The sequence below is a fragment of the Carcharodon carcharias genome, chromosome 12, assembly GCF_017639515.1.
Source record: "Carcharodon carcharias isolate sCarCar2 chromosome 12, sCarCar2.pri, whole genome shotgun sequence".
NCBI lineage: Eukaryota > Metazoa > Chordata > Chondrichthyes > Lamniformes > Lamnidae > Carcharodon > Carcharodon carcharias.
This window is the reverse complement of record NC_054478.1, coordinates 45,742,299-45,758,564: the sequence shown is the minus strand read 5'-3', so window position 1 is coordinate 45,758,564 and position 16,266 is coordinate 45,742,299. Positions and strand designations below refer to the sequence as shown.

The 16,266-nt window shown below is 39.8% G+C and overlaps 1 protein-coding gene across 10 annotated transcripts in view; it reads left to right on the top strand.

Annotated features, from left to right (window-relative positions):
• spopla (speckle type BTB/POZ protein like a) overlaps positions 1-14,016 on the top strand; it is a 234,251-nt gene extending 220,235 nt beyond the window's left edge. For all 10 annotated transcript variants that reach the window (XM_041201293.1, XM_041201299.1, XM_041201292.1 and 7 more), the window contains 3 exons: positions 4,639-4,781; positions 6,283-6,336; positions 10,697-14,016. In XM_041201293.1, coding sequence (XP_041057227.1) covers positions 4,639-4,781; positions 6,283-6,336; positions 10,697-10,841 — 342 coding nt within the window. In that variant the 3' untranslated portion in view covers positions 10,842-14,016. The remainder of the gene's footprint in view (positions 1-4,638; positions 4,782-6,282; positions 6,337-10,696) is intronic.
• The last annotated feature ends 2,250 nt before the right edge of the window (positions 14,017-16,266 follow it).

Here is a 16,266-nt window from a genome sequence, read left to right as displayed (position 1 = left end):
GGATGTAACTATTACAGTTGATGAGGAGGAGCCAGTAGATGTGGTTTTTTGGACTTTCAGAAGGCTTTCGACAAAGTCCCACATAAAAGATTAACGTGTAAAATTAAAGTGCATGTGATTGGCCGTAATGTATTGAGATGGATAGAAAACTGGTTGGCAGATCGGAAACAAAGAGTAGGAATAAATGGCCCTTTTACAAATGGCAGGCAGTGACTAGTGGGGTACCGCAGGGATCGGTGCTGGGCCCCCAGCTATTCACAATATATATTAATGATTTAGATGGGGGAACTAAATGTAACATCTCCAGATTTACAGATGACACAAACTGGGTGGGAGGGTAGGCTATGAGGAGAATGCACAAGATGCTTCAGTGTGATTTGTACAAGCTGTGGGCAAATGCATGGCAGATACAGTATAATGTGGATAAATATGAAGTTATCCACTTTGGTAGCAAAAACAGGAAGGCAGATTATTATCTGAATGGCTATAAATTGAAAGAGGGGAATGTACAACGAGACCTGGGTGTCCTCGTACACTAGTCGCTGAAGGTAAGCTTGCAGGTACAGCAGATGGTAAAGAAGGCAAATGGTATGTTAGCCTTCATAGCAAGAGGATTTGAGTACAGGAGCAGGGATGTCTTGCTGCAATTATACAGGGCCTTGGTGAGACCACACCTAGTATATTGTGTGCAGTTTTGGTCTCCTTATCCGAGGAAGGATGCTCTTGCTATAGAGGGAGTGTAGCGAAGGTCTACCCAACTAATTCCTGGGATGGTGGGACTGACATATAAGGAGAGATTGAGTTGGTTAGGATTATATTCATTGGAGTTAAGAAGAATGGGGTGGGTGGATCTCATAGAAACCTATACAATTCGAACAGGAATAGACAGGGTAGATACAGAAAGGATGTTCCCGATGGTGGGGAGTCACAGTCTGAAGATACGGGCTGGACCATTTAGGACTGAGATGAGGAGAAATTTCTTCACCAGAGAGTGGTGAGCCTGTGGAATTCACTACCACAGAAAATAGTTGAGGCCAAAACATTGTATGTTTTCAAGAAGGAGTTAGATATAGCTCTTGGGTCAAAAGGGATCAAAGGATATGGGGAGAAAGCGGGAGCAGGCTATTGAGTTGGATGATCAGCCATGATTATGATGAATGGCAGAGCAGGCTCGAAGAGCTGAATGGCCTCCTGTTCCTATTTTCTACATTTCTATGTACTGCTTTAAAAGGGCATTGGAAGCAGATTCAAAATTTCAAAAGAAAATTAAATTGAATACTTGAAAGAAACTTCTGCTGGGCTATGGGGAATGGGACTAATTGGAAAGTTCTTGCGAGTTTATAGAAGCACAGTGGACCCAATGACAACCTCCTGTGTTCTATGATATTAAATGGCATGGGTTAGCTTGATCTGGGGTATCTTTTAAATGTATGCTTGGACTCTTGGACAAAGGGAATTGAATGTCTGCACGTAAATTGGGATAAAACCTTGAAAGGTTTTTCTTGTAGAATAGTGGAAGCAACAGCCTGAAACTTACTGAAAAGACAGTACTGCCATGATGGGGAATGTGCACCTTTTGTCTAAGCATATAATCAAATCTACAGCCAATAACAGATGTTTTTAAATTGCCATTTGCCAATTTTGTGAGGTAATCAAGATTCTCCTCCTTCCAGTACATAAAGGATTGTCGAAAGTTTGATTGTCTAAAGGTTGTGTAAAGAAAGAGTATGTGTAAAGAAACCTTTTGTCGTAGCCACTCAGTAGAAAATGTTGCAGCAATTCTCATTCTTACAGATATGCACTCTGCAGCTAAGGTTGGCTTTTGCCATTTTTAAGATAAATTCGCCCTATTTAAAGTTATCCAAGATAAGTACACAAATTCCTGTTACATTCCATTTGCATGATTTGAGCTGACTTTTCACATGAAAGCTAACGTATTGTTATACAGTCAATTCTGGCTGTTCACGACCTCTTCTATCGCGAATTTGTTTACCCGCGCGAAAGTGTTTGTACACCCAATCGCAGTTCACAACCTCAAATCTTCACCCATCGTGATTTAACATTTAAAATTTCTCATCTAAAGATATGTTGGTCCCAAAATAATTAAAAGAATTAGAGGCCATAAAAAAACGAGGTTTCCATGTTGTCTTTCCCACATAGAAAGTGCACACTGCGTATGTGCTGTCTCTACCTGCACATGGTTTGCTGTGATTTCCAAGGTACAGTAATTCCCAAACGTACAGCACTTTCCTAAAAATCAGTGTCAGAGCTAAGCAAAAAACATCCCAGGAGAGTGATGACACTTGAACAAAAAGCCACAATAGAGTGAAAAATAGTGCAAGTGCCACCATGTTGGCCAGGGAATACCCTGTCAATGAATCCACCAACAGGTACATTAGGCAGTCTGGAAAAAAAAAAGGCCACTGGTAGTCATACTGCTAGGTTAACTTTTGTGAGTAGGAGAGTTACGCATATAGAGAAATGGAGAAGTTACTCAATGTGTGGATAGAGCACCAGCATCAAAGGAGGACCCCAGTTACTGGTCCAATTATTCGAAATAAGGCACTTGAATTGTACCAGCACATAGAGTAGTAAGGAGGGTAGTGCTGGTGTCACTGGTGACAATGAAGGTGGTGCAGAAGGTGCCTCTCCTTTGACTTCCAAGGGATTCTCAGCCAGCACAGGATGGTTTGATCGCTTTAAAATATGTTTCAGGCTGCAAAATGTGAATTTGGTAGGAGGCTGCTTCAGCTGACCATGCAGCTGCAGGACAGTTTCCCAAGTTGCTGTAGGAATACATTGAGGAGAGAGGCCACCAGGCAGAGCAGGTCAACGCAGACAAAACTGGCCAGTTCTGGAAAAAGATGCCAGATAGGACCTATATATCAAAAAAAAAGAAAAGACAGCTCCTGGCTTTAAAGCTGTGCAAGGACAGGCTGACACTTCAGCCACATTGGCACATAGTAGGTTTTAAAAATAAACCAATGTTGGTTTATAGGTCAGAAAACCCTCAAACTTTTAAAGGGAAAAATAAACCTCATCAGTCCAAATCATCATTTGGAAGGCAACAACAATGCCTGGGTTACACCAGTAGTATTTGAAGACTGGTTTGCCATTTGCTTTCTGCCATAGGTGAGGACTTAGCTGAGGGAAAAGAACCTGTCTTTCAAGGTCCTACTAATTCTCGATAATGCACCTGGGCATCTGCACTCTCTTGCAGAGATTCATCCAGATGTTAACATTTTGCTTTTACCCAAATGTGACCTCACCAAGGGTCATTGCCTCATTGAAGGCTTACTTCACCTGACAGAGGTTCAGCCACATCTTTCAGGAAGCAGGCCTTTCAACCACAGACTGTGATTACTGGAAGGAATTCAATATCCTTATATCATTAGGCATATTTATGAACTCTTGGGATGAAGTTAGAGCTTCAGCCATAAATGCCTGTTGGAAAAAAGGTTTGGCCTGAGGCTGTGAATTATTTCAATGGCTTCCCCAACATGGATGCTGAAGTGGCCAGGATTGTTGACTTGGCAAAACAAGTTGGAGGGGAAGGTTTTGAAGACCTGACCACAGATGAAGTGGATGAGCTGCTTCAGCCTCATGAAGAGGAATTCTCTACGGAAGAATTGGTTGAACTATTGAAATTTAATGGAACTAAACAGGTGCGGGAAGAAGAGTCTAAGAAGGCTCAATTCACACACAAGATGATGGCAGATCTCAGCTGAAGATTTGAAAAAACAGATGACATACCATGTTACAAGCATGGAAAAAAGAATTGTCTTTTGTAGAGCGATTGACACTGCTGTTATCCTTACCAAGAACTTACAAAATTGTAAAGGAAAAGGCAAAGCAGTCAACAATAACATTGTTCTTTTCAGCCACTTCACCCACTCCCTTTACCTCCACTCTCAAGTACACTACTGTCCTGTAATTTGTACTATGCATAATTGACAACTTGTATATTGTTCTTGTCTTCTTGCATTGTCAAACAATTTCTGCAGTAAAATCTTGAATTTACTCAAAAACATTTGTTTTTATTGCCTCTTTTTCTTTAAAAATATCAAATTTTGGGCTGGCTGGAATCTATCTCATTCACTCCCATTACAAATTCGCCCTTCGTGAGATTTCACAGGAACATAACCCCCATGAACAGCAGTACTTTACTGCAGTTGTGAATACATCATGGGATGACGGTGTATTTTGAGAAACGGGAGGGAACACTGACCAAGTAATTGAATGGTAATTGATAATTATCTTACTTGAGCCATTTTTATCCTGACCTTCAGTAGACAGATAGCTTTGTCATTTTTGTTTATGCTGAGAAATAGGGCCCAATTTTAACCTATTCAAAACCCAGTCACTTGCACGTGGTTAAAATTATGCACTTAATGTGACATCACTTTTCAAAACTTTTTAAGTCACTTTTTTGTCAACATTTGATTCATTAGTAAGAAAGATATTTTTGGTTGGGACAAGGTTCTGCTGTTAACTTTTTTTTTTAAACTGTTTTAGGAAGGAAGGTTCACTTGCACAACTAGCGAGCATGTTAATGTAGACCAAATCTAAATCTAGTATGCTTCTTATCGACAGTTGCCAGTTTTGTGAAGTAATCAATATTTTTTGCTCCCCCTACAGTACGCACTAGATCGTCTAAAGGTTATGTGTGAAGAAACCTTGTGTAGTAACCTCTCAGTTGAAAATGTTGCAGAAATTCTCATTCTTGCAGATTTGCACAGTGCAGAGCAGCTGAAAGCACAAGCAATAGACTTCATTAACAGGCAAGTGTCATAACTTTCAGTCATTTGAACTGCTTTATTCAAAAAGGGAAGGAGACATAAAGCAGGAAACTATAGGCCAGTTAGCTTGACATCTGTCATCGGGAAAATGTTAGAAGCTATTATTAAAAACAATATAACAGGGAACTTAGATAAATTCAAAAGTAATCAGAGTAAAGATGGTTTTGTGAAAGAGAAATCTTGTTTAACCAATTTATTGGAGTTCCTTGAGGAAGTAACAGGTGCTGTGGCTAAAGGGGTGGATGTACTGCACTTAGATTTTCAGAAGGCATTTGATAAGGTGCCTCATCAAAGGTTGTTGCGGAAAATAAAAGCTCATGGTGCAGGGGGTAACATTGGCATTAGCTAGCTAACAGAAAACAATAGGCATAAATGGCTCGTTTTCTCATTGGCAAGATGTGACAAATGGTGTGCCACAGGAATCAGTGCTGGGACCTTAACTCTTTATAATTTATGTAAATGATTTTGATGAAGGGACCAATGGTATGGTTGCTAAATTTGCTGAAGACACAAAAATAGGTAGGAAAGTAAGTTGTGCAAAGGACATAAGGAGGCTACAAAAGATAGGTGAATGGACACAGATCTGGCAAATAGGAGAAAATATGAAGTTGTCCATTTTGGCAGGACGAATAAAAGAGAAGCATATTATCTAAACGGTGAGAGATTGCAAAGCTCTGAGATGCAGAGGATCTGGTGTCCTAGCACATGAATCACAAAAGGCTAGTCTGCAGGTACAGCAAGTAATTAGCAAAGCTAATAGAATGTTATTGTTTATTGCAAGGGTAATTGAATACAAGAATAGCGAGGTTATGTTTCACTTATACAAGGTATTGGTAAGACCACATCCGGAGTACTGTATATGGTATTGGTCTCCTTATTTAAAGAAAGATCCAAGTGCATTAGAAGCAGTTCAGAGAAGGTTTACTAGATTAATACCAGGAATGGGCATGTTATCTAATAAGGAAAGGCTGCTCAGGCAAGCTTGTATCCACTAGAGTTAGAAGAGTGAGAGGTGACTTGATTGAAACATATAAGAATCTGAGGGAACTTGACAGTGGAGATGTGGAATGGATGTTTCCACTTGTGGGAGAATCTAGAACCTGACATCACTGTTTCAAAATAAGGGGCTGCCCATTTAGACAGAGGTGAGGAGAATTGTTTTTATCTGAGGGTTGTGAGACTTTGGAATTCTCTTCCTCAAAAGGCAGTTGAGGCAGAGTGCTTGAATGTCTTTAAGGCAAAGGTGGATAGATTCTTAATAAGCAAAGGGGGGGGGGGGTGAAAGGTTATCAGGGGTAGCCAGAAATATGAAGTTGATGTTAAAATCAAATCAGCCATGATCTTATTGAATGGCGGAGCAGTCTCAAAGGGCCGAATGGCCTACTCCTGCTGTTAGTTCGTATGAAATCTTGGCTGCCAAACCTATCTTTTGAGTTTGTGATGCTGAATCTTTTTATTTTCTGTTACTATTGTTCCATCACAGGTGCAGTGTTCTCCGACAACTTGGGTGTAAGGACGGAAAAAACTGGAGTAACAAGTAAGTAAAGTGGAAAAATTAAAAAGACTGGTTATTAAATTTGGTTTTTTAAGTTTATTATCATGCATTTTGTAGCCACATTTGTATATCACTGTCTAATCTGAGAGTACCTTGTGTTCTTATAAAGGGACAGAAAAGTACAAAACAATTTAAGACCTGCAAAGTAGGCAGCACTACTTTCGTCATATGACTGCAGAGAGCAAAGAAGGGCTTCAAAGTTTTGCCATCTCTCAGATTGCAAATAGATTTAGAAAGTTTTTTTAAGTGATGTAAAAAGCATTTATAGAAGCCACTCTTTTTTTCATTCCGCCCATGCTACATTATGATTATTTATAAATATAACAGCCATTTTAGATCACTTTTCCATGTAATCTTTATATAACTTTTGTTCTTGGTCATGAAGGAAATAGTTTCTTTTTTTCAATTTTACTGTTCCTAGTGCACTGGGGTCCAATTATTCAATCCTACTATTACATAGCTGTGTTGTGCAGTAACATGGAAAAGTTTTGAATATTGTAAATATGACTAAGAAATGTACAAGATGTCACAAGGGACAGAATAATTGCTATGCATGCATGGATTTGTTTAAAGCCTATTTTTGAACTTAGAAATAAAAGATTTGTTGAATCAATACTGTATAAATGCCTATGTAACACTATTTACCTTGGTTTTAATTGTGAATATATATAATTTTATATTCCCAAAAATCTTGCAGTAAATTTGTGCAACTTTGTTCCAGCTTCACTGCAAACTAAAGCTATGCATTGGGATTTTATTTTGTGATGTTTGACTTGCCCTTTTAAAAGTACAATTTTAAAAATTGAAAACTCCCATATTTCTTTACAATAAATATTTCTGCTAGGACTCGTTCACATGCGCAAAGAATGTATACTGCAATTTCGGTTATAATAAATTAGGAAATCTTTATTTTTAAATATTGGCAGATACCTGATGTAACATTAAAATCCAATACTAACAGATTCTAGAGTTCCTTTTAAAATGTGCTATAGTTTTAAGATTTTGGAAATCTTAAAATAAAATCAGAAATTGCTGGAAACACTCAGCAAGTCTAGCAGCATCTCAGGAAAGAAAAAGAAAGTTATTGTTTCAGGTCGGTGATCTTTCATGAGAACTGGGAAAAGTTAGAATGTGATAGGTTTTAACCAAGTGAAAGTGGTGGGGGTGGGGGCAGGAAGTGTGGGAAACGGAACAAAAAGGGTAGGCCTGTGATAAGATGGAAGGCAGCATAGATTAAATGATGAAAGTGCTCAAGGTGCAAGGCCAAAGAGAGAGAGGTAATGGGACAGGCAAACAAAAGACGGATCTAGAGGAGGTATGAATCACTGAATCATGAACATCTGCTGTCTTAAAGAACAGAAATAGGAAAATGAGAAAAAAACCAAGGGAAAAGGAAATAAAATGGAGGATAGTGGTTATGATCTGAAATTGTTTAACTCAATCTAGAATCTGGAAGGCTTTAAAGTGCTTAAAAGATGAGGTAATGTTCCTTGAGCTTACATTGAGCTTCAATGGAACACCATAGGAGGCCGAGAGCAGAGAGGTCAGAGTGGGAGCAAATTGGAGAACTATATTGACGGGCAGAAGCTTGGGACCATGTTTGCAGACTGAACAAAGCATGACCCCCCCAAGCTTCCTCTTGCCTATTATTTTAGTTTTCCACCTTGCTCCCTGCCCTCTGCCTCCTCCAGTGTTACAATGAAGTTCAAGGAACCTCATCTTTTGAGTAGGCACTTTACAGCCTTCTGGACTCAGATCATAACCATGCCCCCATTTTATTTCCTTTTTCTATGCTGACTTTTGTTTTTCTCTTTTCTTTCCCCTTTTGTTTCGCTTTAATGATCCTGATGTTCACACCTCCCTGTTGGCACACTTTTTTAAACTTGTCCCATTACTTGGACCTTGCACAATGAACTTTTTTTGTTATTTAATTTCTATTGCCTTCACGCTACCAAAGATCTTCACTTTTGTTAATTTTCCCACCCCACCCCCACTTGCTCACACCTATTAGATCTCTACTTTTTCCCAGCTCTTGACGAAAGGTCATCAATCTGAAATGTTAACCCTATTTTTCTCTCCAGAAGTTCTGCCTGACCTGCAGAGTATTTCCAGCAGTTTCTGTTTTTAAATACAGAGTGCCTCACCCATGATAATCTTGATAAAGTACCATTTAAGATCTAAAGGAGAGATAAATCACAAAAATGTTAAAACAATTTATACACTTAGTAATGCCAATGGTCTGGATTTTCTGCTTGACTAAACAGTTTTGCCTCACAATTTGGCCACATCCACATAACTGGCGCAAAAGCTCATGGAATTTTAAACACATTGCGTTAGCGCAACTTCAGTTTCCCCAGTCTTTGCAATAGTTTTAGCACCATCACGTTAGAAGCAGACCCCACCCACAAAACTGGTCGCATCCCCAGATAAAATGAATCACTTGGGGAATTTCCACTAATTGCACTTGTTTGAGGGTGCTCTAAAAATTAAGTTGGACCTTCTGGACGTGAGGACACTAATAGGTATGGGATAAAAGGTTTTAAGAACATAAAAAATAGGAACAGGAGTAGAACATACAGCCCCTCGAGTCTGCTCTGCTATTCAATAAGATCATGGCTGATCATCTTGTGTTTCAATTTCCACATTCCTATCTACCTCTGATAACCTTTGATTCCCTTGCATAACATGAATTTACCTACCTTTGCCTTGAAAATATTCAATGACCCCGCCTCCACTGCCTTCTGAGACAGAGTTCCAAAGTTGCACAACCCTCAGAGAAAATTTCTCCTCCTCTCTGTCCTAAAAGGCGACCCCTAATTTTAAAACAGTGCCCCCTAGTTCTGGACTCATCCACAGGAGGAAACATCCTTTCAAAGCCCACCTTGTCAAGGCTGTTCAGGATCATGTATACTTCAATCAAATCTCCCCTCACTCTTCTAAACTTTTGAATGTTTAATTTGCTATAGAATTGACTACAGTCCCCCAATCTAACTACAAAAGTCTTGTATGTTTTTAAAAGTAATTTTCAGTAATTTAAAACTTATGAATGGTGGATTAGCACTCATTTAAAATGCTTATTTTTCAGAAACTAATTTTTGGCTGCACTGATTAAATGTTATGTTACCACCTTTTAAATATATCATTTTTAAAGAAATATCTTTTTTTAAAAATTACATTTTAAAACTCCTGAATTTGCTGATTCAAGTCAGATTTTGTATTTGGCAATATGCAGATAAGTTTGAGTGGAAGCTTGGGGAGGAAGGCAGAGTGAAGCACTTTTCACAAAGGCTGCAGTTTGCGCCAGAATTGGCAATTGCCCGGAAAGCAGAAAGTCTGCAGCAATGTGTTAGTTTTTGCATGGTGGAGACTGAAATATAAATTATGCCGAAGTCAACACATGTAAACACTAGGCATAGTGGTATTGTCACTGGACTTGTAATCCAGATACCGAGGGTAATGCTCTGGGGACCACGGCAGATGGCGATATTTGAATTTAATTTAAAAAATCTGAAATTAAAAGTCAAATGACCATGAAACCATTGTTGATTGTCGTAAAAACCCATCTGGTTCAGTAATGCCCAATGGGGAAGAAAACCTGCTGTCCTTACCTAGTCTGGCCTACACGTGACTCCACACCCACAGCAATCTGTTTAACTTTTAAATGCCCTCTGAAATGGCCTAACAAGCCACTCAGTTCTCATGGGCAATTAGGGACGGGCAGTTAATGCAGGCCTAGCCAGGAATGCCCATATCCCATGAACAAATAAAAAAATTAAGTAGTTTAGCTCCATTCCATTTCCAGAATATACATAAAAATTAAGTATAAAGGCATGAAGAATGGGCAAGATGTAACTGCTTCAGCACATTCAGCTTGCTTTTCTGTTCAATGATTGAGAGGATGAGTTGAAATCCACTTGGAGTAGGGGGAAGTTTGGCCTTTTACAGTTCAAATGAGGATTGGAAGAATGCACAAAGAAAGACCAAGAATCTAGGAACAGCCAAAAGGGGTGAGGGTAAATAAAATGGTGGGTGCATTAGAAGAAGGAATGGTCTGGGAAACAATGCTATAAAGAAATAGAGAATTTTCCCCAACGTCAGCTAGTTAGATTTTGCTTAAATTCACTGGAAAATCTGCTAATTTTAGCCACAGAAAAATGAAAGCCACAGACCCAAAATGAAACTTGGCCACCTAAAATGAACCCTCAAAAAAGGTAAAATCATTGTGTTTGTTGGTTTATAAATATAAATAACAATAATAGCTATGGACACTTGAATACAAATTATTATGAATATTACAGATGATGATTAGTCTGATGAACTTTATCACTTGACTTATTTGCAGCCATGCCACAGATGTGATGGAGACAGAAGGCTGGAAGTCGATGATCCACTCCCACCCTCACTTAGTTGCAGAGGCCTTCCGAGCTTTGGCGACTGCACAGTGCCCACCATTTGGTATTCCACGCAAACGGTTAAAACAGTCATAATTGCGCTAGAGGACTCTAGGTACTAATCTCGCTACTGACTCTTTGCGTAAAGGTATTTCTGCCTTGCACCCATACAGGATGACGTCCTCATCATTTGCATACAGAGGTCACACCTGAACTTTAACCGTCTTTAATTGCTCTGCTGAAGGATGTGTTCCAGTATGGTCTTCAGCTTTAAATTAGTTTACATGCTTTTCTCTCAGCCACTTAAACAGCCTTAAATGATTTTCATCCTTCCTGTTCAGTTCACGTATTTTTTTAAGTTTCTTTTAATTTTTTTAAATTAATGTGTGCCTTGTCATTAGACTAGGCTGTGCAGAATTGCATTAGCAACCATAATGCAGAGCCTTCTATTGAATAGTTGGGAAACATAAAATAAGCCTTTAATACCTTTCTCTATGTATACCCTTCATCCAAAATTATGATTGATTTTCAAGGAAATTAATCATTAATCTATCTAACCTTAATTGGCCAGAGATTAGAGCAGTAAACTATATCTGCAATCACCCTTCACTCTTGCATGTGAATTGTTGCATCTTCTCGACCCAGATTTGTATTATGGATGCTGTTGAAATTCTGTGTTGCAGCCTGAAAGGGATGTACCATTCAATAGCACATGTCCTTAATGGGCCAGTGGTATATGAAGTACATGGTTGGTTTGTGAACCACCATTTTCTTTTTCAGTGTTTGTACACCTTGTTTACAGTTTGGAATTTCTACTGTACAGATTTTTTTTGAGGGTTAAATTCACATTTTTGGCATAAATGTTAAAGACCTTTGTTACAATTGTGTGAAAATGGTTTGTAATGTTCAGCAACCTTCTAGAACTTGAGATCACATCATAGCTAAAGTCAAAACACTATAACTTTATGATACCGATGGACCCAAAACAATGGAATAGTTCAATGGAACCTCAGCGCAACACAGCTAAACTTGAATAATGGAAGAGCATATCTGAAGACTATCCATTTGAAACTCCTTATAAAGATATTAAGACACTGAAGGTCACGTGATCAAATTAGTTTTCCCAAATATGCTTACGATGTTTCTATCCCTTTAACAATTAAAAGAAATTTCTTGCCAATTTTCTCCTCCACCCTCGTCTCCTGAAGGTGCTGATTCTTTGGGATCCAGTTCCGGGGCGCCGGTCGCCCTCCAGTATCTCATCCAAATGGCTGTTATTCACGTGTGAGTGTCATACGGGTATTTAACCGCAGGGGACATCACAGAGAAGCCTAATGCTATCCTCACCTGACATCCACACGTGCACTTCCAGTGGGGCTGTTGGATAGCGATCAGATGTGAGAACCCTGGGTGATTTTCCATTTCCCTACCCCAGCATGCGCTTAGACCATTGAAGCATCCTTACTGATGCCCCAGCTAAGATCACCGAACTCAGCACAGACTAGGGATCAAAACTGCGATCTTCCAGCTGCTCACTGGATAAACATGCTGAGCCACCGGGGACGGTATCCCTTTTAAGAATGAATAGGTATTGTTATCAAGTCATTTGTCTGAGACACTGTGCTAAGGTAACACTGTAGATTTTGTAGAAAACTCCAAGTTTCTGGACAATGATTTTGCAATGCCACAAATTGACGTTACATGGCAATTGATTTGCTTATGTTTTGCTATTTTATTTATTATGCATCAATATATTTCATAAAGCTTATGTTAGGTTAAAGAAACTTTGTAAGACTTTATAAATGCAATTGAATGCACTAATTTGTATCAGCGTTCATTTCTGTAGACTATTGTTTTGTGAAAATCATTTTTTTGTTAGACAAGAGAACTCAAATATTTTTTAAAATGGAAGTTAAAGAAGCTGATGGGTTTAAGTTATCAATGTATCTGTTTACTGTCATATCACAAATTCAAAGTATGGTTGCATGAACTACACACCATTAAAATTTGAATAAAAAACTTAAAATGAGTTTTGAAATGGTTGTTTAAAAGTAATTGACATTAATGTTTAATGCTTCTGCTGAGCAGTTTGAATACAATAATCTGTTTTAAATTAGTAAAACATATTTTGTACTTATTTGCTGAAGTGGTTATTTCAGGCACATCAAAATGAAATAATGTTGCTTTCTAATATTTTTATTCCTAATCATTTAAGTACTACTACTCTCCACCCCATCCCTTTCATCTGGGAGAACAACAATATTCTGGGCTGTGGATTGCTCCATGGTTGACAGTGGTACAACACTGCAAGATGGGAGTTATCTTCATGTAGGGCAGAACATCGGTCATCCATTTTGAGTTCCTTTCTTTCGTCATTTCTTATTCCCAGCTCAAAAAGAGGTGCTCCATCTAGTGACTGAGCCAAGAACTGACAACTTTCCCAATTGCAAGTAAGCAAATTCCAGAGACTAGCGGCTTGATTTTGAAAGGGGTTGGTGCACCATCAGATTCTGGAAGCATGCAGGCTCTGTCAATCCTAATTGCAGGGCTTCCTTTCATTAAAAGCTGCTGGCAGTCCGCCCAAAGATAGAAAGTGGGAGCAGGAAATGGCAGCAAAGGCTGCAATCAAAGGCGCGTGGAAATGGTCAGTGGAAGCAAAGACTCTAATCGATTGGGAGGGGGGGGCCAGAGGAGCCAGCGATCGGAAGAAGGCCAGGCTAGGAAGACTCGGACTCTTGGGGAGTATTCCTGTCCTATCTGGTCCAAAAGGAGTTCTGAGAAAAATAATTTTGAAAAAAATTATCTCGGATTTCTTTTGGCTATTTGGCACCTCCCACCTTGCTTTTGTTCCTATACTGTAGACAGCGCAAGACTCTCCAAAACTTGAAGTAAAGGTTTTGTTATGATGCCAATGATATCAGGCTGCCATTCTTGAATATTAAGTTGACTCCTGCCTACTTTTAGTAGGATCCTTGATGCTGCCATAAGTCCGTCATAACCGTTTATGGAGGCTGGGAATATAGCAAATTGGAGCCAGAAGCTAGAATTTTCTAATTTTAATCCCTCCTGCACACTGCTGTCATTGGGCAAAGGAGGGGTTAAAAATTTGGCCTGGGTTTCAAACCATGGCCACTTTAATTTGGCCACATTATTTGGCACTCTAGTGTTCTACTGCTAGAGCTTACCAGTCTATTCAGTGTTGTGTGATTGGTTGTTTTCTTTCTAAAGAGGTTCTATTGTGATTGCTAATTAAAATTAAACTTGTGAAATATTCCTTGTTGCGTTGTTGTTATTATGCTCAAGTTCAATAATGTTTAAAAATACAGTGTGAATGATGAAAATCAACATTGAAAGACTTCTTCTAGTTACAAACAACGTTATAAACTCTGATCAAATATTTGTTTCCCTCAATTAATTTTGTAATTTTCCAAGGTGGAAAGACCTTACTTCAAAAGCAAGTAAACTGCCAAAGAAATTCCTGTCCCCTCATTGCCACCGAAATAAACATTAGAATTACGTGAATAAATTACTCCCACCTAAGATTAGCTTTCTCGAATTATCTTTTTTTTATTCATTCATGGGATGTGGGCCTCACTGGCTGGGCTAGCGCTTACTGCCCATCCCTAGTTGCCCTTGAGAAGCTGGTGGTGAGCTGCCTTCTTGAACAGCTGTAGCCCATGTGCTGTAAGTACATGCACAATACGGTGAGGGAGGGAGTTCCAGGATTTTGACTCAGGACAGTGAAAGAATGGCGATATATTTCCAAGTCAGGGTGCAATTAAAAGAATTTTATGAAGATAACGTTGCAGTGAATGGAAATTAGAGACTTACTTTGTTATCACTAATGGCTTCATTTGAATTACTGCCATCACCCAAAAGTGCCCTGCATTGTCACTGACAAACTGTTTCTGGGATATAATTCTCAGTCTTTTAATGCAATTGTTTGAGAGAGTGCTGTCAGATCGAAAGCGAGCTTAAAAAAAATTGCTAATCTTCTTCCGAAAAGGAATAGAAACTATCTGAAGGCAGAATGCAGATTAAACAGCTGAAAAACCTGCTTCTGAAGAAAAGCAGACAGAAGGTAGTGCCGTAGTCCCAACCATCTTCAACTGCTTCATTAATGGTTCAATGAAGAGTGCAGGAGGGCATGCCAGGAGCAGCACCAAGCATATCTAAAAATGAGGTGTCACACTGAGGAAGCTACAACACAGCACTGCCTGCGTACCAAACAGCATAAGCAGCAAGTGATGGACAGAGCTAAGTGATTCCACAACCAAAGGATCGGATTCAAGCTCTGCAGTCCTGCCACATCCAGCCATGAAAGGTGGTGGACGATTAAATTCCTCACTGGAGGAGGAGGCTCCACAAATATACCCATCCTCAATGATGGGGGAGCCTAGTACATCAGTGCAAAATACGAGGCTGAAGCACTTGCAACAATCTTCAGCAAGAAGTGCCGAGTGGATGATCCATCTTGGCCTCTGAAGGTCCCCAGCATCACAGAGCCCAGTCTTCAGCGAATTCAATTCACTCCATGTGATATCAAGTAACAGCTGAAAGCACTGGACACTGCAAAGGCTATGGGCCCTGACAATATTCTGGCAAAAGCACTGAAGAATTGTGCTCCTGTACTTGCTGCACCCCTAGCCAAGCTGTCCAGTACAGCTAGCATACTGGCATCTATCCAGCTATGTGGAAAATCATCCTGTACATAAAAAGCAGGACAAATCCAACCTGGCCAATTACTGCCCCATCAGTCTATTCTTGATCATCAGTAAAGTAATGCAAGAGGTCATCAACAGTGCTATCAAGCGGTACTTGCTTAGCAATAACCTGCTCACCTATGCTCAGTTTGGCTTCCGCCAGTGTCACTCAGCTCCTGACCTTGTTACAGCCTTGGTTCAAACATGGACGAAAGAGCTGAACTCCCGAGGTGAGGTGAGAGTGACTGCCCTTCACATCAAGGCAGCATTTGACCGAGTATGGCATCAAGGGCCCTAGCAAAACTAGCATCAATGGCAATTGGGGGAGGGGTGGAGGCGGGGGGGGGGGCGGGGGGCAGAAACTCTACTGGTTGGAGTCATATCTAGCACAAAGGAAGATGATTGTAGTTGTTGGAGGTCAATCATCTCAGTTCCAGGCCATAATTGTAGGAATTCCTCAGGGAGGTGTCCCAGGTCCAACTGTTTTCAGATGCTTCATCAATGAAGTGGGGATGTTTGCTGATGATTGTACAATGTTTGGCACCATTCACGGCGACTCATACTGATGCAGTCCATGTCCAAATGCAGCAAGACCTGGACAACATGCATATTTGGGCTGACAAGTGGCAAGTAACATTCACACCACACAAGTTCCGGGCAATGACCATCTCCAACAAGAGAGTCCAACCATCTCCCCTTGATATTCAACAGCATAACGATTACTGAATCACTTACCATCAACATCCTGGGGTTACCGTTGACCATACACTTAACTGGATCTGCCACATAAATACTGTGGCTACAAGAGAAGGTTAGAG